At 29.9% G+C, this 25,183-nt stretch overlaps 1 protein-coding gene across 1 annotated transcript in view; it reads left to right on the top strand.

Moving 5' to 3' along the window:
* Nmdar2 (glutamate ionotropic receptor NMDA type subunit 2) overlaps positions 1-25,183 on the top strand; it is a 344,677-nt gene that overhangs the window by 110,732 nt on the left and 208,762 nt on the right. Inside the window, exon 2 of the mRNA XM_088266416.1 lies at positions 16,544-16,718. Within this exon, the coding sequence (XP_088122542.1) occupies positions 16,544-16,718 (175 nt within the window). The remainder of the gene's footprint in view (positions 1-16,543; positions 16,719-25,183) is intronic.

Here is a 25,183-nt window from a genome sequence, read left to right as displayed (position 1 = left end):
TCATAGATGGCTCGCGTGAATTCACATGTAAAGGGTTATGAGATTGATGGAACATGTAGGAGTTCAAAAAATTAGAGTAGCGTAGTTATCAATCATGGGTACAATGATGAAATTTGCGTGTGCGTAAAGTGATCACATAACTAGTTTTGACATTTTATGAAATTAAGCAATATGCAATGAATTATGTATCCTAAGAGATATTAAGAAATAGTGGTATATTCCAAGTGAAATTAAAAAAATATATATTGGACTGCAAAATGAATGCTGAATAAATAAATAGATCTTTATAATAAGTTATCTCTACTGTTCTTCTCATACAAGCCACGTTTAATTGCTTTATTTCTGAATGCAATGAATAATACTTTTATTTTCAGCAAATTAATATTGCTGTCAAAATGTGATTCGAACAAACTTGTTTTTGCTTTAAAGTCGAAAGCTCATAAATTGTTTCCTGTTTCCGGTTCACATAACTCGTCACGGGATTAATACATTGAGAGCTTTTGCGTCGATAGAAACAACCAAAAGCTCTCCAGAGACATATCCTTGTCAGATAATATATCCCGGAATATGCAGCACTATGATAACGATTGAAAATTTAAAAAAAATGGATTCTAGAAATTATGCGTTGTTTGAAAAAAATACCCGGATAAAAAAATCATATAAAACAAAGTATTCATAAGAAACAAATTTTTCTTGTCAGCCCTATATGGTACATTTAACAAATGAAGCGTTGTTCTAATGGCAAATGATTTAAGGCAGGAATAAAACATTCAGAAACCATCCTGTAAGTTATCGATGTTAAGTTGTTTGGGACAAAATATAGGATTTTTCAGACCATATTTATCTATTTGTATATTAATTGGGTAATTTACAAAACGTTGTTTTTGTGAGAAGTGTCTTTAAGGGCGTTTTACAATACACAGAAAATAAATCGTTGAAAGACTACATAACCAAATACTTATTCTTAAAATCAAAACATTTAACATAATAATACTTTATACATACATACAAACACATGCACAAATCGCACAATTTTTGCAGTTTATTCAGAAAACCACAAATTATTAATCAAAAACTCAAAATGCCTATTCTAAAATAATATTAAATACATAAATGTTATGTTTTCTTCCAGAAATATGGGTGGATACAAGAGATAATGTTTCAATAAATCTTCATTATTCCGAACCCTTTATAATTTATATTTATTTTGTGTTACCATGATATTTAAACGATATCACCCTTAAGACCTGCGTAAAGGAGTAAATTTTAATAACCGTTTATTTGGAAATGCTCTTACAAATTAATTTCTGTTAACTCAAATTATTTTGATGATTTTTTAAACGAAATTGAGTAATAATTAAAATGCAAATATTTACTTTTATTATTTGGATTATTCAAAAAACGAGATCTTTGTAATAAATATTCTCAAGGGATGAAAAGAGCTTAAGGGTGATTATGGTCAAAGCAATTAAGCTCAGTCTCGATTTTGAAAATAATTCATTTTTGTCAATTCAAATACTGAATTCAAAGCGGATTATATTTTCTTCATATTTTCTTTATTCATTGTACAATGGACGTTGCTCCGTTGTATGAAATTAATTTATGAAATAATTTTTATTTAATTGAATTAGCTTTTTTACACTAAAGACCCAAAACGCTTAATATTATTGGCTACCCCGCCTTAAAACTAATTGGAAACTCTTTCATCAATGACATAATCATTGTAAAATGGAAATTTATAAATATTTCATCGAATTCAATTTAATATTACTTATAATTATAGTAATCGTAATAACGTGCTTCAAACCTGTCGGGAAAACCAGCAGGGAACTCTAACATCAAAGAAAAGCGTTGTTAAATGGAGAATGATGAAATTACTCATACAACTGTCATAAACTAAAATTATTACAACTTATACCACAAAAGGCCAAATTATGAATCATTTAGAAAATTAAGAGATCCAAAAAACATGAATTCGAATAATAATTAATTGATAATCATCATCATCTTCTAAAGGCAGCGCCTTGTTGTGTCAGCCACTTGTCTCTGTCAGTCGCCATCCTCTTGAGCTGCGAATAGGAGGAGACGTCCATGAGCCGCTTCAAATCCTGGAAGTATGAAGTTCTTGGGCGGCCTCTTGTTCGTTTTCCCAAGATTCTTCCTTCGAAGATGTTGCTATATATTGTTTTATATTATTATTATATTGAATTGATAATATATTGTTTAAAAATTCTTCAACTTTGTTTTCCATTTTCCCTTTATTTTTTAACTCCATCCCTTTGACTAACCCCCCCTCCCTCAACTTACCCCTCTCTTTATTTATAGAACAGTTTAATTTTTATTCTGTTTTAGTTTACATGTATAACTGAAGATGGAAGCTTAGCTTCCGAAACCAGTCGTCATAAAATAAACTCAAGTGGTAAAAAAACAAGTGTTTTCTTTAATAATTTGAGAATGATGAATATTTCAATATATTCATAATTATACTACGTGTAATTATTGTATAATAATAACGTACATAAAACATGCCTGCAAAACCAAGTGGAAACTCTTACATCAAAGACAACTATTGGAAAATATAGAATTATGAAAATTCAAATATCTTCAATATTATATTACTTATAATTACAGTAATAACGTGTACAAGGCCTGTCATACTGAAAAATGCAGTTTCTTATTCCGCCCATATTAGCATTGGCTAATCACGATAATTCATTTCATACCGATCGATTTTTAACCCGTTGATGGGTCCAATATGTCAATTTTATACCAAAAATTATCGTGGATTCAAGAAAAATCTATGATTTCAACTCGAATGTCTGTGAAGTATATTTCGCTAACTAGTATTTTATATATATGTATTAATTTTAAATCAAACACAGATTTTTTGAGTCCACTAAGTTGTATTTTATTAACAAAAACACATAAAAAATTATATTGTGACAATTCGTATTTTATAGTCCACCTCTATATATTAATAGAATGTGCGTTTGGCTACCGTGATGAAGATCCTGAGTTCAATTTTCAGGAGGATAAAAAAACAGTTATTTTAGTTTTTATGATAACATTTATTTAATGTAAACCTGGATTGATACCTGAAATTCAGAGTTTATGCTCAGCTTTATTTTTTTTATATGATTTTCACCCCAAGATTGCAGTTATTTAATGCGATGTCCTATACACTATTGGGTACGAATGAAGATCAAAAGAAGAAGTATTGTTATATATCAGTTTGTTTAACTCAATTTAGTCGACTATCTACTGAAATTAAATGTTATTAAGTGTATATATTTTTATATGGGAAATTTATATATGAGACGCATTAATGTTTAAAAGGCATATAACACAATTGACATTACTTAGTTTTAAATTTATAACTATACTTTCATTAATATATTTATACATATAAAAACTGAATGTCAGAAATTTGCTTATTCAATATAATAAAATACCAAAATTTTATTTTAACCTTTGATAAAAGTTCTAATAGTACATTCTATAACAAAGACATAATTCAATTTTAAAAAGTAAAATTTAAAAACTGTATTTAGTTACATGTTATCGCCCATCAGAGGGTTAAGAAAATACTTGAGTTTATTGATTGACTAAATTTATGTTAATAATCCTTCGGAATCAAAATCCCTAATTTTTTGCACTTTTTAACCTTTTACGGTTCTTATATAAGATCCTCCCGCAATTGGATTATAATATCTGAAACGAAGACTAATTATTTTTTAGCCAGTATAATTTTCGTTTGTCATAATTTAAAGAAGAGAAAGGGCATAGGTACCTTGTTTTATAAAAAAAATGGTAATGAAAATTGAATTTTCGTGATCTGTCACACCGAAATGTGTTTTCACTGAAGCGGAAAATTCAGATCTGACGATACAGTCGACAGCAATTTGTCTCATCGTAGGAATTCAAATTCCAGAGAATGTATTTCTGCTATTTTCTCTGTGCTTTCCTAAAAACAGATAACGCTTCACATGAGTACGAAAATTTATATTATTTTTTAAACTCACTTCTTGATTATCATATTTTTACAAAGATATATGCAGATATATATTGTACATATACGCCCACATACGTAAAAATAAACGTTTTTGAAAGTATTATTATTATAAAACTGTGTTTTTCAAAATGTTTTAAATTTTTTGAAGTCATTTTGTTAATTTTTTTAAAAGGAATAACCCGCATAGCGGATTTATGCTTGTCTGCAGATAGGATAGTAAGGATAGGGAAGGTTAATGTGAAAATTATATCACAAACACCAGGATCAATAAAAAATAAATCTTTCTTGAATTTATTTTGCAATTGACGGGAATCGAACTTGCGACGCCAGTTTTGCGGTCGAGCGTATATCCAACTACGCCATGGCGCCTGACATTAATTTTTATTACTTATCTTCGTTATTTATTAAGAGAAGCAATCAAATTAATACACATGTAAAAATATATATTCTTATGATGTATATTTTATAGTAACATTTCTTGGTGAAACTGCATTTTAGATATGTTATTAATTAACATCAATATAGTTTACAACATTTTGAGTGTGTCCAAATAATTGTTCACAAAATCTGGATTATCCAGATTTATATAATCCAGATTTTGTGAACAAGTATTTGGACACACTCAAAATGTTGTAAATAAATTATCTGGTCAAATTATGAGCTTAACAATAAAAATTAAGATGGTATTTTCTGGCGTTTCTCATGTGTGTGATTATAATCCGGGATTCGGATCTCACATACTAATTTAAAAGTTTCCGCTTAATAAAAAGCTTCTTTACATCTCACCAATAGATGTCTCTAGTGAAGTTCTAGTGATTCATGAACAAGGTTTCTAAATTGGTTCATATATATAGAACTTCCAAGAATTTGAGTAGTGTGGTTGTCAATAATGGGTAGAATTGGTGAAAGTTACACGTGTGTTAAGTGATCACTTAAACCAGCCTATGACGGTCGTAAGCCCCGTAAATGCCCAGACTTCCATATTCTTCTTCATCTTTGATGAGATGTCAAAAAGTAATATCAATATAGTTATTTATTTTTTTTACTTATACTTGTACGTATTTTATTTGACTAGTGACTATTTTATTTGACTATGCGTTTTTATGCGTTTAGGTTTGAAAAATTTTGAAACCTTAAATATGAGCTGATTTCGAATCCGTTTTTTATTTTCTATGACTTTGAATGTTTAATTTTTGAATGAATGCATAGTAAAAATAAGTTTTATAGATTCAGAATAATCAATCTTTAATAATTGATCTTTGTAGCAGTTAAATTTGGTTTGTAATGATATTGTTGAATACTTTCATCCTTACATTACAGATACTAGAGTTGTATGTAGACAGTAGCATAAAATATTCAATATTTTTTATATTATTCTCAATATTATTAATATTTAAAGCATTTACTTTGTGGTAAGTCATTTTTACATATTTATTTTTATAACAAAAATGTAAATAATGTTAGTATATAACCACTCACAGAGATTTTTATGTCTACCGGTTTCGAGACGTACCCGTTTCTTTGTCAGGACAATCACTACCACAGCATGCAAATAATACTACCCTTCACCACCATAGCACCACTTGCACACCCAAAACCACACAAATTATTAATATTTTCATGTTTATTTATACGTCAAATGCTTAAACAAGTTTTTCATAAGCCAGTTGATAACAGGTCATGAAATTGTAAATGTTTCAAATTTCTTCTCTTTTCCTTTCCATAAAACACATCGTCTCTGATGATTTAAAAAATGATTGACAGTTCAAATGTATTATTTCCACATTTTTCCATTTGTTATTTTCTTTTATTCTTAATTTAACGGTACAGTAGCTTCCAGACAACTCATGTCATTAACCCCTTCTCAATCAGTGTCGTTTCGGACAAGATTTTTTTTCTTCTCGACCTTTATGACCCTATGGACAATGTCCATCAAGGCCATATATCAAGTGTCAACCTTTTTTGTCTTTGTATAATTTTAAACAGAAAAACACAGACAACAACCATTTGTTACTATGTCGAAAAATAAAAATCGTTTTACTCTGCAGTAGAAATGTGTAAATCGTGAGTGTACTGGCAAAAAACGTTATCTGGAAAATATGCAATTTCAACTTAATGATGCAAAAGTTTTCAATGTTTTAAAAGTAAATGCAACTTAAAGTAAGTATTATACTCCGCCAAAAATAACAGGGATTATTAAAACAGGGATTTTAGAGTTGACGTATGATATGTGTGGGCGTGTGTGTGTTTCTTATTATAAATTTCTTGTCCCACATATATGTATGTATTAGAGTTGGTACCAGGACCCTGTTGCTAAGTTCAGTAGATGAAGGGTACAGATAAATGAATAAATATGATTTTTTATAATATACTCGTGTAATACGTAACGTTGATATAAAGTTGATTACTGGTATCGCTTTTTTTCTCATCTCTCTAATTTCTATCATTGTTGTATTATTATTACAGTATATTTTGTTTGTAAGAGCCAAAATCACTCGCAAACGAGTAGAGGTTCATAAAAAAATTAAAGATTACTATGTATGTCAATAATCTTATTTTAAAGGCTTTACTGCAGGTATGATAGAAGGGATAGGGAAAGCAAAAATCACAAATACATCACAAATACCCATAAAATACACATTTCTTGATTTTAAAAAAAAATTACAGAGACTACAGAGATTACAAAGACTACAGTTTAACAGTCCAGCGTCTGGCTAACTACCCCATGGCATATGAATTTTATTGGACTTTGTAATTTTATGGTTGTAGAGTTTGGGTACCGTACTAGAGATACCGAATTAAATTCTTATGGGTTTCATAATAATTATGAGAGACTTCTCACTCTATCATCACGCTGAACTGGTAATTGAAGCGCGGTTACAATAAAGACAACGCTGCAATAATACGATGAAGTGCCTTATGCACTATTGGGTGCGTATAAGAGTAAAAAGAAGAAAACTTTTAAGCACTGCATAAAAGAAATTTTAAAAAATAAACCAAAAACCCCTGTGATTTTTTATGACGTGTCTGTACGACAAAAATATGACGGGTATGAAAAAGCTTCACACCAAATTGACTCAATAAAATAACAAGGTAATAAAAAAGATCTTGCTTTGAGTTCTGCAAAATGTCTCTTCTTTGACATTATTATGCATTAAATTTAATGTAACAGTAAAAAATCACGAGCGGGAAGCCGTGACATTCTTCTCCCCATAATATTGTGATATTGCAGTACCAGCCTTGGGAATATTTCTCGTTTGGGTTGCCAAGTTCTTGAATAAGGCATGCCCAATGTCCAGGTCCAGATGTTAGTAGAATGTATAAACTGAAATAAGGAAATACGCCTCCAACCCCTCACGTCACTTCTATTCACACGGTTCACCTCCCGTTCTCATTTGTAATTCTAATTTGAGCGATATTGTCAGAAATCGCTTAAGAAAGTTCTCAATCCTACCGAACAGCTATTATGTTCGAAACTTTTGTATTCAACCTTGTATCGGCTTAATTCGCTGCTCTATTATATACCCAACTACCCTTATGCCATTTTTCCTGAAAAAAAAAAGGCAGAGATATAAAACGCCTAGTGTATCATTCTTTATCAACTTCCTTCTTTATATATCCTCAACTTCCGTAGTTCTTTTAAAGGATCACATACGAATAGGTTTTTATTTTTATTTACGTGAATCAATAATGATTTTTAGTCCTACACGTATTCACAATTCACTTTTAGAAAATGACCTAGTTAATGTACTTTAAAACAACTGTAAAAGGTTCAGTTTTTGGCAAGCGTCGCTAGTCTTTTAATGGTTGATAGGAAGATATTGCTTTTGAGCCACAAGTTTGTCAAAATACATTTTTATACAAGTTCATTAAATTACTTTATATTTTACATCACTTTATTTTTTTAATTTTATGTAAGGTAGACTTGATAAATCATAAAAAAAGGTTTGTTTAAGAATGACACTAATATTCCTTCATGTAGTTTTTGTACCAGTCTATATTTCATGAACATTCGTACAATGCATTGGCGATAACTTAGTGTTTTTATTATTTATACTTTTTCCTGTGTTTGCTCTAGTATTCAATATCCTTATCCACTCTCCAATAATGAAAGTTTCACTTTTAAGTAGTAACTTGTTGAAAATTATTATGAGCTGATGTATGTTGATGTATGTATGGATAAAAACTCGATGTATGTATATAATATTTCAGAGTTGCTATACAAATACATATTCATGACAAAGAAAAAGTTTTATTATACCGACCAGAATTTTTTGAAAATTTTAGTTGATAGTTGTATAATAATGAATATAATATATGTTTGAAGGTTTTTTAACCAGATCAGGGGAAAACTTTGATAACAACCACCAACGTATACTTTTAGTAATCATAAGTAAAGTAGTACGTAACTTAAATCTAAAATAAGTAAAAAAAAAACATAAATAATTCTGTTTTTATTGTTATTGTTTTATTTGCATTCATAGATTTCTTAGATTTTTAAACTAGAGAAACGTGACAAGCTGTATAGTTATATTATGCGATGTTTGTTTAATCATTGTCGATAAGCTTTTGTTTGACTTTGGTTACGATGTAATCAAATAAACCCACATTTATTTTAGAAAGCTCGATAAATCCAACGCAGCAAATCACTGATAATGAACGGTTGTAATAAATCATATTTTACGGTGAGTGAACGTTTTAACATTAAATTTCTGTGATGGATTCTAGCGGTTATACTTATCTACGATTAAACGTTTATAATTTTGATGTCGGGTACCATATTGGATGTTAATTCTCGGAAAATCAGATTCGCCCCCCGCATAAAATTCCTCATGTTTATTTATCATTTAGCCGAGTGATTGATAGAAACAAAAATAACATCCAAACTTTGTTTTTATTATTCCTCTCTCCCGTGGATTAGTTTCTGAAACTGATTAATAGAGAAAGTGTTCTCAGTAACTTTTGAATAATTACTTATGTTTGTTGAAGTGTGCGCAGATGTTCTGGTGGTATGGGGGAAGAATTTCTCGATGAATTGACAGAATAATTAACCCCGCATTCTAAGTAGAATTAACATGACATTTGAATCAATCAATATAATCCACAGTTCTTTGAAAGGAATAAAAAATAAGAATTTGGGATATCGTCTTTCAGTATCAAATATTAAACTTTTTAATCTTACATCTCTGTTGAATATACATTTTTCTCTTCGATGACACTTCAATTCAAGAAAAGATTTTTTGTTCTTTTTATATTTGGGTCACGCGTTTTAGTGATTAATGAAAAAAAAAATTTTTGAATTTTGCATGTTGATTATTTATCAAGCAACTGCTTTTATATCAGCTAATTTATTTTATTCTTATAATGAATTATAATATTCAAATAATGAACATCGCCAATTTTTTTTTTACTAAATTATTTTTCTTTATATTTAAGCTAATATAAACTTGTTATTTTACTCATAAACTTGTTATTTTACAAGAATAATAAATTATTTTTACTCGCACCATAACTTATTTCAAATACTTGAGAAATTTTATTTTATAACAAGAAAACACTTTTATCTATATGTTCATTTTTGAGACACCATTTGACAAAGAAAACTAATATAAGGGATGATACCAATCCTTGAAATAACAAAATACCCTAAATGGTGTATTTGTAGATAGATTTGCGGAATTAAAAAATGTTTTTTGTTAAATTAAATGTTTCTTTAAATTTAACTTTTATCAGAGAATTCAATGTTATACTTTTCTTCTTTTATAATTATGCTACTCCGCGCTGAAGGCTGTCATGTAAATGTTTTCTATACAGCCGCCATAAACAGCAACTTTTTTCTACGATTGAACCAATTTTTTACGTTTTTAATAGATTTTTTTTGTGTATACATACAAAAATAAAATATTTTTTTTTTAAATCTACATACTTGAACAAAAAACTAAACACCCGTCATTATGAAATATTGAAAAATTAATCAGATGTGGATGTCCAGGTAATGAAATGAAATATTTGTAAAATACAAATTGTAGTACATTTTTTGTCGTATTATTAATGAGTTTCTGAAATTTTAATCTGCAGTTTTGACATACACGTAGCTTAAATATAAACACGAAGAGAATGAACCAAATTATTTTTTAAAATAGAAATACGTTGATCCAAAAATAATATTTCAGTTTTCAAGAGTAAAGTATAAAATAAACAACTTATAGTATCTGAAGAAATGTAAACGTCACGACAATATCACACATAAATCAGACAAATACAAAAATACTGTTATTGCAAAAAGATATAGGAAGGAGAAAAATATCTGAATGTGTGACAATTTAATTCCCAATCGTATATCAGTAAAAGGGGGTCAAATGGACCTCCGCTTCGAACAAAATTTATGGCCCTTACTTAAAAAAACGCTAAACCGGAAAACACATTTGACAATACTTTTTTCGTAAATGATCTTCATCTGTTTTCCGCAAAATGTTCATTTGTATTATTGGAAACGCAAAGCGTATTTTCCACGAAATAAATCGTCTTTTTTAATATTTTTTTTAAAATAAAACAAATTTGTTTGTTTGTTTATATCTACTTGCCCATTCTAAAATAACTTCAGTTTACATGATGGAAAAATAAAAAAAAAACAACCGACCTCCATTTTTCTTAAATTATCAATATTTTAAAACAACTAACTTACACATTATAATGCCGGCTTACGGCTGGGGTAGGGAAAGAGGATATAAAGCCAACCAAGGTTTTATAGGGTTACAATGAGATGATACATAAATGTGGAAGAGGCAAATTTGTTTGCAAATAGAGATTATTTGCAAAGACAGTTTGGTGTGGCGTTATATACTCAATAAAATGTAATGTGGCGTTATAATTAGTTAGTTAGTAATAATATTGAGTTTTTTTAATTGGGCATAAATTAATAAATAAAGTACATAAGTAAGTACATTTTTTAATTACCGCTAATCTCAAAGTACAGTAACACATTTTTGTATTATTCTCAAGAATACACCTGAATTTTGATGACCAAAGTTTTAAAATAAGTTGAAATATAGAATCACTGCCATGCTCAAAATTAGTGCCATTTTATTATGAAATTAATTTTACTTTAAAACATTTTTATGTTCTTGATCCTTGTTTTTGCAATCAAAACTTTTGTTTGTCAGCGTAAATTCGAAAGAAAGATTTTCAAGTATTTCCATTTCATTTGAATATATTTGTTATTTTCTAAATCACGGCCCTGAAAATTTTATTCGTCCCAAGATTACATTATTTTGTTGAAAACTTTTTTGCTTGTAACGTTTTGGGGGTTAGAAAAGTCCAGCCGAATTAAGAGAAACTTAAAAATGTTCGTCGCAGAGTTAAACTTTGTGGTAGTCGAAACACCAATAATTTATGTACAATATTTCCAACTTCCGTGGTATACTTTTCGCTCCGAAACTTCAAACTGTATTATATGGACCTTTTCTTGCCACATTGCGACCTTCTCGCCAACAAAATAAGAGGAAAAAAGGAAAGAATAATGTTACTTCCATCAGATTTTGTGTCATTTAGTGTGGATATGTCCATTTTTTTTCAAAAGAAAGATTTACATTGGAAACAAAATGTGCAGAAAAAAACCATTTAGTTGACCAAAATTGAAGAGGCAAAAGGACTTAAAAAAAGGGCTTATTTATAAAATATGACAAGAAGAATAAGACAAATAAATGAGCTATGTGACAAATCTTAATTGATATAAGACTATAAGATACAACATTTTGAGTGTGTCCAAATACTTGTTCACAAAATCTGTATTATCTCCAATTACAGGAGTTATTTTCATATTATTTTTTAAATTATTATAAGCTTAAATAATAAAAATGAAAATGGTATTTTCTGGCGTTTCTCATGTGTGTGATTATAATCCAGGATTCGGACCTCACATACTATTATAAGAGTTTCTGCTTAGTAAAAAGCTTCTTTACATCTCACCAATAGATGTCTCTAGTGAAGTTCTAGTGATTCAAGAACAAGGTTTCTAAATTGGTTCATATGTACAGAACTTCCAAGAATTTGAGTAGTGTGGTTGTCAATAATGGGTAGAATTGGTGAATGCCCAGACTTCCATATTCTTCTTCATCTTTGATGAGATGTCAAAAAATAATAAGACTATAAGATTTTCATCCATTGTGTCTATTGTATTGTTGTATCTTTTGTATTGTTTTTTTTCATCCACCTTATAACTATGCATATCCACTATAATTTTTAAGACGTATAAACTAAATATGCTTTAATTCCTTTAATAATAGGAAAGGAAAACTGTCTAAGCCGAATAATAAATATTAAAAAAAGTTGTTTAATATATTATTAGATTAAATTTCCACTTTATTTTTATTTGACCAGCGACCGGGTTACGTCGTTACCGACATCATCAGACTGATGATATCGGTAACGACGAAACCCGGTCGCTGGTCAAATAAAAATAAAGTGAAAAAGCTAAAAATATTGGTTTTAATCTAATAATATATTAAAAATGCAATTCCATCACGATGTGTCAGTGAATAATATAAATCTATTTAAAAAAGTTGTGTCTCAGATTTCTGCCTGGCGTTTCAAGTAGTGTTATTTAGATTTCATTTATTGATTTGGCAGTTACTTTATGGTAAAATCTATCCATCTTGAATTTAAATTTCACTTGGCAAATAGCTATTTTTTGTAAACTCATTCGTATCTAATATATATAAATGTCCATATTACTTAAAAAATGTTTTTCATTTAATCTAATATCTCTAATGCCTTATCTCTCGGTCGATATTTTTTAAGTGTTTAAATATTTCTCAATACGAGCACTAACTGAAAGTTTGTAAACACTGAGCTCATTTTAAATGTTTGTGTATTATGAGAAAAGTTTACAAGTGGTTAGATTGGTTTGGAATCCTCAAATCTTCCGTTCCTTTTTTATTTTTATCTTATTTCTTATTTCAAAAGCCGATAAAGCTCCTCAGCCAATCCAATATGTTTTTTCTTGCACGTCATTTATTTTTAAACGATTTATTCGAACTTTTTTTACGGAGTAAATTTCAAAGAACGTAATAAATTAAATGGGTGTATTATTATTCTTCTTATATGCACCCATTGTTACATAGGGTACTGCATCGGAAAGCTGCAATGTTAACTTGATCGTCATTGATATGACGAAACTGAGATCAATCTTGCTCTTTAAATCAGTGAATTTTTTTAGTTGATATTAATTTTAAAATTATATTATTTAGAGCGCCCTGGGAATCGAACCCGAAACCTGTACCAGAAAGAATATTAGGCATACGTGATAATCACTACACTATGGAAGTGATGATTAGTTTTAAACAATACTTTGATCAATAATGGAAAACACGGGAACAGTGGGAAAAGTGAGTCGGTTCATTTTTAGATTTTTTTTTATATAATTTATTCATTACATATAAATTTTAGATTTTTATAAATGTATCATGATTAAAGATATTCTTATAAAATATGATTAATTAAAGCCTAGAATTTATCTTCAATATGTTTATTTATTATGTGATGTTTTTGCTTTTTAAAAATAATATTTTCATATTTTAATGATGAAAAAAAAAACATGTTAAAATGTACCATAGTAAAGAAATGTTAAATACTATTTTAAAATGAATTGCATTCGGGTAACCTCTATCATTTTTCATGAAACCTGTTTTCAAATTCTGTTCACTTACTCCACGCCCACCATCTACGTTAGCGCCACTGCCAAAACGCCGGCCACCCTATAAACTATTTTATAACGCATAGCCTTGGCGCTTAGTCCAGAAGGCGTGCCATCTGTTGGTCGATAAACGAAGTACCATTCAAAAGAAACTTTAAAACGCTTTGGGGTGGTAAAAGATGATTCTAAAATTGGATTAAGTATATGCTTATATAGAGAATAATGTAAATTCCAACAGAGGTTATTTTGTATTATATTTAATTTAAAAAAGTAAATTTTAAGGGTGAACCTTTTCTTATGCCGCTATAAGCTCAAGTTAGGCATTCATCATGGCATTTTTTTATTTGTCTTCAACCGCTCTAAACAGCAACTTTATGCTACAGTAGAAACACTCTCTCAAGTTTACAAGCTATGATATACGTTTTCTACCTTCGCTGTATTAACATTTACCCCTACCTAAGAATAAAAACGAATTATTAAGTATTTATTTCCTTTCATAAACTATACAAAGTACTTTTTTTAAATTGACTGTAAAACATTCTCTTTTATGGTTTCACTCTTCTTTACTCTTTTTCCACTATTTTTTAAGTAATCGTCTTTAGCAGGGATATACATATTATAGAAAAAACATTAACCGTGGGTCATACTAATAAAAAATGTACTTAAGTTTTTCTTCATCCATTTTTTTAAAATATTTGTAACGCAATAAAAACCAATTGTTCACACACTTTAAAATGTTGTGGTGGAAAATATTCTTATTGGATCCTTTTATAACAAAACAATTTTTAGGAAATATGGGATATTTTTTTCTAATTAAACAGCCTGTTTTATTAGTTGAAAAATGTCAAAAATAAATTACTCATTTGATTAAACTAATATAAAGTTTACATATGATACTTCAAATGAGCCTTATGATAATTAAATGTTTTTTCTATCAAGCAGATATTTTGGGAATGTTTATTTAATAAATCATATGCTTGAGCAGTAGTTTTCAAAAAGGTGGATTGATGTCGTTTGGAGGCGATCAACACATGATACTGGTTTGGCATTCGATTGTTATACTCTGAGGGTGATTTTATAAAGGGTTTTTTCTTTAAAAAAAACAGTAAAACGTTGTTATCTGGCTTTGGCAAGAGTAGAAAAAACATGCAAATAGCAATTGACAAAAATATTTGGGAACTTTTGTATTCTCTCTTTAAAAAAAAACATGTATCAGACTGGAATATTCGTAATTACTTCATTCTAAGAAACAAAACCTTTTTATTGAAATTCATATTTCGTTTCTTATTGTATTTGTAAAAATATATTGTACGTTTAAACGAGGTGTTTATAATTTTAATCAAAACCGTAACAAAATATAAAATTACAGAGAAAAAGTTTATCTCAAAGGCATTAAAAATTACAAAAGATATCTTTATTCCAGAAATCTAGTCACTGGGTTTATTATTAAAATGTAAATTTTGCTTTGATGTTTTAAATAAAACATAACGAATCTATTAAACTATAAACTTCAATTTTATTTCATCTTTGCAAAACAAACCTTTGATTTCCATAATTAAAAAAAAAATCTGTTTTGGTTTTGTTTTTGTAAGAAAATAAAACTCATTTACATTATTTTATTATTCCCGTTTTATACAAAACACATACGAGTATACAGACCCTTATACATACACCACACTCACACACACACGTGTGTGTGTGTGTGTGTTTCATCTATCGGAATGAAACTGTAATAGATTAAAGGCAAAAAACATTTGGTGAACGGTATAACTAAGCATTTGAAATATTTTCGACTGAAATTTCTTTTCATCTATTATCTTTCATTGTTTTTCAAGGTATTTTATATAATAAATAATAAATTATTAAGCTTTCTGTTTTCTTTTCTATTTACCTTACCTCAAACTTAAATTTAAAGCAACTTGATTTTTTTTTGCTGTTCAAACAGTAAAACGATATTTCACCATTTTATTAGGTATTGGGTTGAAAACACATCTTGGAAAGAAAATTCCAATTTCAATAGCTGGGAACAAAGTCCCTGAAAACGGATTATTTTTCATCTAAAACCCCAGTCAGTATTATGGTATTAAATATATTGACATTTGTGTAGAGTTGAGAAAAGAAAATAAGTGTAAATAATGGATCTTTTCAAAGATGCCAACTTCACCCAAAAGTTCTTCTGAGTAAATCATTTGTGATATATGACAAAATGGCGAAAAATTTAGTTGGCAAAATAATAATGTTTGCTCTAGGTTGGAAAAAAAAGTAGATAAGCATTTGACACAAGTAAGAAACTGATTTTAATTAATAACAATTTTCAATAACTGTTCTAACTTATCCGCATGCATCGTTAGCACGCTTGGCTACCGTTCTAGAGGTCCCGGGCTCGATTCAAATAAATAAAAGTGATGTTTTCACTCTAATATTTATTCAATATTACCCTGGACTGGTACCTGTAGCGGAGGGCTGATCACTTTTCCTTCATGTGTTAACGATTAAAGTAACACTGCGTTTATATTTTGCAGTGCCCTATGCACCATTGGGGTGCGAATAAGAAGAAAAAGTTCTAACTTAAAAAAAAATTAAAGTTATTTAAGCTGGTTATGTGGAGCGAATGGATAACGAGTGAATGACTCAGAAAGTATATTTAGCAAATGTAAGGACCTTGACGTGAGAATCTATCACTGGCACTGCCGACAATGCGTCTGTATTTTAGGATGCTGACCTGTTTTGAGAGGATGCAAGGGAGCTGGCAGCTGATACAATACTCTAAAGACAGTTTGTTGACTTCTAATGGATGAATTAATGATGGGTTTAATTTGGGATGTTTTCTTCCTCAGGGTACTAGAGAGCTGCAAGTGGGGCTGGTCGTCCCTTACAAATCGTTCGGAACTCGAGATTACACCAAAGCAGTGACTTCCGCTATTTCCGGCCTCACGAGGAAACTCAATCTCTTCAAGCGCTTTGACATAAAGGTCCGCTACGCCATGAAAGAGCTTACTCCGAGTCCTATGGGTAAGTTTATTACATTTTAAATTGTATTTTTTAAATATATTAATATCGGTGCAAATATTTCTTCTTAAGTATGGAAAATTCATTGTCATATCCGTTAATTTATTATTAGATTAAAACCAATATTTTTAGCTTTTCCACTTTTTTATTTGACCAGCGACCGGGTTTCGTCGTTACCGACATCATCAGACTGATGTCGGTAACGACGAAACCCGGTCGCTGGTCAAATAAAAAAGTGGAAAAGCTAAAAATATTGGTTTTAATCTAATAATAAATTAAAAATGCAATTCCATCACGAAGTGTCAGTGGATAATATAAATCATATCCGTTACTACCGTAAACTCGATATATTGACTCTGGTTTATTAAGCGGGACCGTCGATATATCGACGATGACGCCAGTGTATTTTGGCGATCGAACTTTGAGGTTCTGTTGCAGCGTGAGCATTAGTCATGATCCGATTTGTAAATAATATTCGCAAAATAACAAATTCAACTATTCTTTGTGTAAAACAATATCACATTTTTTTTTACAAACTTATTATTTTCGCCTTTATAATGTTAGATTTGTCTAAAAGTAATATGGAGTACGGCTATCAAACATCGCATAAAAACGTTTGTTATACTCAAAGTACATTATACGCAAAGAAAAGTAACAATAAAATTAGAATGTTTACCAAACGGAGAATTGGTAGACCTTCCAATAGTAAAAACTCCGAATACGAGGTAATTTCACATGACCTTGACACATTCCTACAAATGTATTTTCTTAAAGTATTCATCAATTTTAGATGTAAGACATAATCACAGCAAATAAAATGGTAAAATTTAAGTTTAAAATATTAACAGTGTAAAACAATCCCCTATACAGTAAAAACTAGTTGAACAAATATAAAAATAAAACAATTGTTTAAGACGAATTTCTTGAGTTTATAAATGTAAACACGACTTATTAAAAAAAAACTATGGCTATTCTCATCTTCCATCGGATATTTCATATAATCATCAGTTGGAAATAAAAACTGAAAAACAATAAGGAATCTGGGCACTGATAGAGGTGGGTGGGCTTATAACTAGATGAGGCAAGTTAGGATGTGGGGTTTTGTTTAGTACGTTTAACACCATGGGGGGCACCGGTGACCTCAATCTAGAGCTATATTTAAAATGCTTTAACTTGGAACTCATAGTCAAATTAATAAATAAAAATAAACTCACAACATTTTGAGTGTGTCCAAATACTTGTTCAATGCCCAGACTTCCATATTCTTCTTCATCTTTGATGAGATGTCAAAAAATAATATAAAAATAAACTTAATAAATCTTATTGTTAAAATTCGTAAATTACCGAAAAGTTTTTTTTTGTGAATTACAAAATTGACAAACTTTAGTATCGGCGTTTAACGTATTAATAGAAATAATAAAAGCAAGGGTGAGGAGTTTTATCAATTTGTTTTAGTTTTATTTTATTAAAAAAATTAAATTGTTAATAATTTGGTCTTTGAAATTGTTTCAAGAAAGTGATCTTAGTGTTTTGTATAGTGTTTTGTTTTGTGCATTAAATTTAAATTATCGTTTATAAAATTAAACAACTTTGTTTTAACAACTTTTTATTGGTACTGGTTCTTGTTGAAACCGGTTGGAAAAAGTGTATCAATAAAAAGTGGTTAGAACAAAGTTGTTTTATTTTACAAAATTTATAAAATGAGCCACAAAGTATCTGCGAAAGACATTCAAGAAATTAAATTATCGTGTTGTTCTACGATTTTAGCTAATTTAAAAAATAATTTAATTGAATCGCGATAAGTACATATGTGCGGTATCAATATTTCAAAATGATATATTTCGCTTGAGATATTTCAGATAGGGTTTTAAATCCAATAAATCAGGCTCGTTCGGTAGACCAAAATTAAACCATTCTTTCGAAACCTTTTCAGAAATACCAGTTTTCAGAACCACTCAATAAATAAATCTAATCTGTTCCTAAAAGAGCGTATTTCTAACTGAGATTTTAACAGGGATATAAAAATACACTGAAAGGATGACTACATTTTTTGTATTTTTTTTTTCATATGAAACGTTTGTTTATTCTATGAAAAAATAAATTAAGTGATTTAATGATATTGGGTAATTAATCTACTACTTTAGTGTAGTGGTTGCCGCGTACTACTATCACTCTGAAGACCTCAAATTCGATTCTCAGAGGGGTCCAAATAAATATTTATGATTTTAATTGTACTATTTATTTCATTTTAACAAATTGTGGTATTAACGAAGTAAAACTTAAACTAATAATATAAAATTTAACCCTAAACTGGTGTCAGAAGCAAAACGTGGAACATAAATATTTTAGTCGGTTGGAAAACATTACTTTATCGCAATAAACCCATCAATTTACTTATATTCGGTATAAGAAAATTTAATACATGAATAAGTCTGATAATTTTGCCTTCATATAGTTGAGCTTCAAATTTACATTGCTTCAATTAGTGCATTGCCCTACACACCATTGCGTTCATAAAATGTGATATGAATATTCTCTTCTAGCCCTTTTTGCACTTAAGTGATCCAGAGGATCCATATCGGTGTTAACTCGATCTTTGATTACATAACTGAATGTTGATTAGTTCTACTCTCCAGGTTTTTGATTGATGAGATGATACAGAATATAAAATGAAAAGAAATTGAAGGACATAACTGTTTCATCTTCTCTTTTTCTATACCTTACCTATACCCAGTGATACACAGAGCACTGTATTGCATGGACGCAGTACCTTGATCGTTAAGTATGTGAAGGCAAGGTGATCAGCCTTACGTTTCTAGTTAGTACCCATGCAGGGTGCAGGGCTTTATGCTACACTTGAGACAAAAAAATGTTTTAATTGGTTCTAGCAGAATTTCTTCACTTTTTTGTAGTTGATATTTTTGTGTTTATATAAGAATCCTTCAGATATTTTCTGTATGAATTACCAACATCTTAATCTATATTCGTAATAATCATTTTCATTGAAAGTACGTTGATTAAATACGATCGAACTCCGTATTTTGCATATTTTGTAGTTAGTTTGCATGGCACGATCAGGTATGCCAAATACTTGAAAGTGGTAAGGTTAGGAGTCGTAACAATCGGCGGGTATGTATGAGGAGATGCATGAACGTGGAAGAGGCGAAGAATGTTTGCAAAGACAGAGTGGTGTGGCGTTCTATTCTCTCTGCCTACCCCTGCGGGGAAGCGGCGTGATGGTTAGTTAGTTAGTAAGTTAGTTTTTTGTTTGCATGTTGGATTTTTATTAAGAACCTCTAAAAATAAAATACAAAATGAAAAATAAATTATAAAAAATCTTAAAATTTACGAAATTTCACATGTCGTTTAATAAATATATTTAAATTTCAACATGAGAAACCGCTTACATTTTGTGTTATTATAAAAAAAGGCTTCTACTTAAATAACAGAACCAGTTAGAAAGGGTAGGTAGATAGGAGAAAGGAAAGAGATAGGTGGTAAGGGTTGTTAGAGAAGTGGCCAGTTAAGAATAAAAGTTGGTTTTGTAATTAAAAGCGGCATTCTTCCCATCATTCCCCAAAGCTTCGTGTAAATAAAATTATTCTGAAATATTATTAGGGAATATAACCCAAAAAACTGTGGAATAAATAACTTTGCATAAAGAGGTTTATATCATATTTAAATGATAAACTGGAGTTTAAACAAAAGATAATTCACGGCAAAAAATATTACAAAGAGAAAAAATGCCCATTAAAAAATAAGTTTTTAAAATTTTTGATATAAATGTTCTGACTTGCGGTTAACGCTCCATTTAACGAGCAATAAGAAAAAAGTTTACCTACGTACTTGCTTGTTTGCTTCTAATTTCAGTTAAATTGTTTTAATTTTTTTTAAATATTTTTAAAGCCTGTGCTTACCAACAAACCATCACGCCACTTCCCCGCATGGATGCACAGAGAGTATAGCACATCACACTACTTTATCTTCCTATCATTCTTCGCTTCTTCCACATTCATGCGTCTCATCAGAGGCGTGTATTCTATATAGGCAGAACAGCAGTGCCTACCCTGGATTACTCGCGTACTCACGACCAGTGCCTTCCAAGCCTTATTCATACCCAACCCCTGATTTAAAACTCTGTGCACGCCATTGAAACTCATCATACATACCTACCGACTATTCCGACTCCTGACCTGATCACTTTACTGTATTTGACACGTTTTTCTCAGTCTTCCTCAGTTCCTGATTTGAACTTTTGGGTCATCCCATAAATAATGCAATTTTTTTCAATTGCATGAACTGTTAGTTAAACCCCAGTAAAATACTTTTTATAAAAGAAAATTTTTCACATTGTTTACATTTCACACTGTTCGTTCACACTGTTCGTTCTAAGTGCAAATTTTGAAGAGAGTATGTAGTTCCATTTATGTAAAAGGTTATTTTTGTAAAGTTATAAAAGAAGTGACAAATGAGCATATTTGGCATACAACATAATGCTGTATGAGTTTAATATAAGCATCAATGCAACGAAAACTGTAATGAATATATTTAGTATTCGGACACTATATATAAACCAATATCAAAACGGTGGTGCGAAAATATTGCCTATATTAATTTTGGATTAAAAAAGATCGTTAAAATGTTTTAAAAGTTCCTTAATAGAAGAGTGTGGCGTTTCACCCTCTCTGCCCACCCTTGCAGAGAGTATCCAATATAAGGCATGCAGGGGGCCAATGGAAAATATAAAAATTGAGAGGTGGGCAAAGAGGCAAAAAAGTTCATTAAATGAATATCTTATTTTGTAGAATAAAAACATTTTAAGCTTTGAAGTATGGTAGTATAACACACTCCTAATCATTCATCGTTCGCTTTGTGTAATACCACTTTAAGGTGGTATTACATATAGTGAACGGTGAATGATAAGGGGAGTGTTTAATTAAATATCACTTGGAGTTATGAAAAAAATAGTACATGCATTAATTAAATGCTGTAAAAACAAAACAACAAAAAAGTCTATTAGTGAACAAAGTATCTTACCATCCATCTTTGAATATCAATTAGTTCCAGCTACTCGTATTTCAAAGGGTGTGTATTTAATAACAAAACTATTTATAGAAATAATTGTTGGAATAAAATAGACAAGGCGATCATATAAAATTCTTCTTACCATCTCTATTCACGGGACTCCTATTTATTTGCCAGTGCTCATTTTTATTTCTGCCTTATATTTCAAAAGGAAATTTTATTTTCCTTGTCATTCTTTGTAAGTTGGAACGATCTCATCGTTATACTTTATTATTTAAGGGTGACTAGAAATTTCTTGTCATCACGGAAAAGTATGGATAAGCAATACTGAATTCATCACTTTTTATACAATTCAGATAAATAAATCATATTTTTTTATAACTGAATATTAAAATAACGATCATCTCGATTCATAACTGTTTTCTGATATGATCTCACGTTTAAACGTTATAAAGCTGTAGTAAGATGTAATTTTATTTTTCTCATCAAATATGAAGAAAAATATGGAAGTCTGGGTATTTACGGGGCTGACGACCGTCATAGGTTGGGTTAAGTGATCACTTTACACACGTGTAACATTCACCAATTCTACCCACTATTGACAAACACACTACTAAAACCATCTCAAATATGTTTAAAAATAATATTTAAACACAACATTTGAAATAGTTAATTTTTTTCGTTGATGAATCATTAAATGGATTCTGTGAATATTTTGAAAAATCATATTCGATATACTATATAATTTTTCAAATAAACGTAATACTAAGAACAAAAGACACGATTTGACAATTTACAGCATGTTTTGAATACTTACGATCAAGATAAAATCGACCCTCTAAATTTGGAGGCAAATGTCTCAAAGGGTACTATTTCAACAAAAGCCTTAAAATAATATCATTCGTTTGTGTAAATTGCCTAATTAATATGGGTCACTGCTCATAATTGAATAGTTAGGGAGATTAAAGCATTTTGGACCCTGATTAATGACCTCTAAGTAAACACAATACACCTACGGTGTAGGAGTGAAATTGGACATGACCTTATCACCCCTCCTTCTATCTCACCCTACCCGACGAGCTAGGTAGGTAGGCTTGCGTGTGACACTGACAAAGGACAACCGCGGAAGGAAATCACACGCGGCGGCGCCTATCACGATAGGGCCTGGCAAACAATCGAATGCTCGAACTGTACATAATTACAGGATCAAGGTAGAATCCTTAACATCGTTTACATAGAACAAGAGTACGTTCCTTCCTTTGTTTGTTTTGACGTTAAAAATACGTTTCATTTCACCTTATACGAGGTCGTTACGTTTACGGAATTAAGGGTGCACTTTACCAGTTCTATTTTATTAAAATTTAACACTTGAATAATCCACTTTATCGAGTTTTATTTTTATTTACGACTCGTTTCGAAAACGACAATTGTTTTCATCTTCTGGTACAAATTGTTTTAATTTGTACCAGAAGATGAAAACAACTGTCGTTTTCGAAACTAGTCGTAAATAAAAATAAAACTCGATAAAGTGGATTATTCAAGTGTTTAATTTTAATAAAATAATCATGTCATTCCACAAAGTTAATGCCGAATCAATAAATAATTACTAGTTCTAACCAGCGTTTAACATTTTTCGTTGGAAACTGACTTAGCTTATCTATAAATGAAATAGTGTGGGGTTTTATAAGGTTACGTTGGACATTTCGATTATTGATTTTGAACGGTAGAATGTAATATTATTCTGATTTTAACTCTTATCCTCACCTAATTAGTGCATCAGGTATTGCATTATATTCACCATAAACTGTTATTTCTAAAAAATCTTTACTAAGATTTTTATTTCTTATTTCAATAATTTAACTTGTAAAAATGAAGTTTTACAGAATTTGATTATTTTAGGTCCTTAAATTTCAAATTTTCTTGATACACTAACTAGCAGAGACTATATAAAACTATAATTGTTTTCATCGAAAGGTGAATAGTAAAACTATAAAATAGTTGTTTTTATAATGTGTGACACTGTCATTATGTTATTTAACTGTGTTGAAGGTGTTCCATAAGAAATTCCGTTTATATTAGTCTGAGAAAATCCTAATGAAACCATTTTTTCAAAGTTGGGAACAAAAGGTAGCATCCATAAAGTTTTACATCGTTGCCCTCTTTCTATATCCATTTCCTTAACCTTTCTCCAGAAGTTTGTAATCAGGATTGACTGATATTATTCCTTTTTTCTACAGTTTTTTTTTCTATTCTAAGAACACCCTTTTCAATTATTTGATCGATTCAAACATAGGCTAATTCTTTCGTGAATTTTTTCCCAACTTTTTTCCTAATTGAAAATCGAGGGATGGGGCTAATCATCCAGCTTTTACATTTATTATCTGCGACGGTAAAACAATCTTCTCCATTCAAATTTGGGGTTCTGTCATTATGTGCGAACACAGGAAAGAAGAAGTGAGAAAACCGATATTTATTTCATGAATAAATTTGCCTATTTATTAAATCATTAAATAAAATTATAATATTCGTTTAATATTTTTTAAAATAGATTATTGTAATATTTTAAGGGTAAAATTTTTATACAAATGATGGATTCGCTTGACTCGAGAGCTATGAATTATATACAATTTCATATATATTGAGATATCAATAAAAAATATAAGACAACATTTTGAGTGTGTTTAAATACTGGTTCACAAATCTGGATAATCTCCAATTATAAGAGCTATCTTTCATATGTTTAGAGGTTCTGCTCATTGAAAAAGCTTCTTCATCTCACCAATAGATGTCTCTAGTGAAAATTCTACTGATTCATGAACAATGTTTCAATATTCTCAATATTATTAATATTTAAAGCTTTTAGTTACTTTGTGGTAAGTCATTTTTACTTATTTTTTTTTTTACAAAATACACATATTTAAAAAAAATACAAAGAAAACCTCACTTATTAATTTTTTTACAAAAATGTTAATAAAATTAGTATATAACCACTCACCGAGATTTTCACGTCTACCGGTTTCGAGACGTACCCGTCTCTTCGTCAGGACAATCACTAACACAGCATGCAAACAATACTACCCTTCACCACCATAGCACCATTTACACACTCAAAACTACACAAAATGTCTAACACATGCGATTTTTGGTCGACCCGAAGACCAACATGCACTATAGTTTTCAATACAGACATGCGTTACGAGCCAATGTTAAACGTACATTAAAATTAGACCTGTAATCGAATCAACTTATATACTTGTAGGATGAAAGGAGTGGGCGGGGTTCGAATTGGATATTGACGAATCGTGTTTAACCGATGTCGAATCAAACAATGGACTATATGTAAAATTTATTTGGTTTCAAAATTCGATCACAATATATATAGAACTTCCAAGAATTTTAGTAGTGTGGTTGTCAATCATGAGTAGAATTGGTGAACGTTACAA

Source organism: Brachycentrus maculatus, unplaced genomic scaffold, assembly GCF_059751285.1.
Source record: "Brachycentrus maculatus isolate JH-2025_06_01 unplaced genomic scaffold, ASM5975128v1 h1tg000268l, whole genome shotgun sequence".
Lineage (NCBI taxonomy): Eukaryota > Metazoa > Arthropoda > Insecta > Trichoptera > Brachycentridae > Brachycentrus > Brachycentrus maculatus.
Note: the sequence above shows the minus strand (reverse complement) of the source record. Positions and strands in the feature narration are given on the sequence as shown.